This window comes from Fulmarus glacialis, unplaced genomic scaffold (assembly GCF_000690835.1).
Source record: "Fulmarus glacialis isolate BGI_N327 unplaced genomic scaffold, ASM69083v1 scaffold19847, whole genome shotgun sequence".
Classification (NCBI taxonomy): Eukaryota; Metazoa; Chordata; class Aves; order Procellariiformes; family Procellariidae; genus Fulmarus; species Fulmarus glacialis.
Genome location: NW_009221532.1, coordinates 1,894 through 2,453, shown reverse-complemented (window position 1 = coordinate 2,453; position 560 = coordinate 1,894). Strand labels below are relative to the sequence as shown.

The 560-nt window shown below is 64.8% G+C and overlaps 1 protein-coding gene across 1 annotated transcript in view; it reads right to left on the bottom strand.

The window, feature by feature from the left end:
• LOC104079204 (NEDD4-like E3 ubiquitin-protein ligase WWP2) overlaps positions 1-560 on the bottom strand; it is a gene marked incomplete at its 5' end in the record, with an annotated part of 4,026 nt that overhangs the window by 1,791 nt on the left and 1,675 nt on the right. Inside the window, 1 exon segment of the mRNA XM_009581153.1 lies at positions 1-81. This exon segment is cut by the window's left edge and continues 7 nt beyond it. Coding sequence (XP_009579448.1) covers positions 1-81 — 81 coding nt within the window.

Genomic DNA, 560 nt, shown 5'->3' with positions numbered 1-560 from the left:
CCCCCCGACAGGCAGGCGGCAGGTCCCCGTCACGAACTGCAATAGCCGGATCCTCTTCTCATTGTCCATCTCTTTAACCACCTACGACAAGAACGCGGCAGGAGAGTGGGATCCCCGTCCCCCCCATGCCTACAGCCCGGCCGGGCCCAGGGCATCATCCTGCAGCACGGCTCCTGCCACGAACGTCCCAGGCCCTCTGGTCAGCCGGGCTCGGACACAGCCCGGGGCAGCGCAGCACACCAGGCACGCGGTCCAGCCCGCGCCTCCAGTCCCACATCCTCGGGGACGAGTGCATCCCAAGGGGCCTGCGGGGAGCAGCTCTGCCCAGCCTTGCCCTCCTTCAGAGTCATTTTTGACCCCCTTCTCTCCTGGCCAGCACGGAGCAGCACCGCCTGAGCTGGCACAGCTCTATTACATGTCACCCCCTTCTGTCATCCTGCCCAAGAGCAGCAGCTATTGCTAGAAGCACGCTGACCACTAAGTGCTGCCTGCTGTCCTCGGCGGCAGCGCCGGGGCCTCTGCCAGCCACAGCCAAATGCTTCTTGCTGAAACCATGCCCA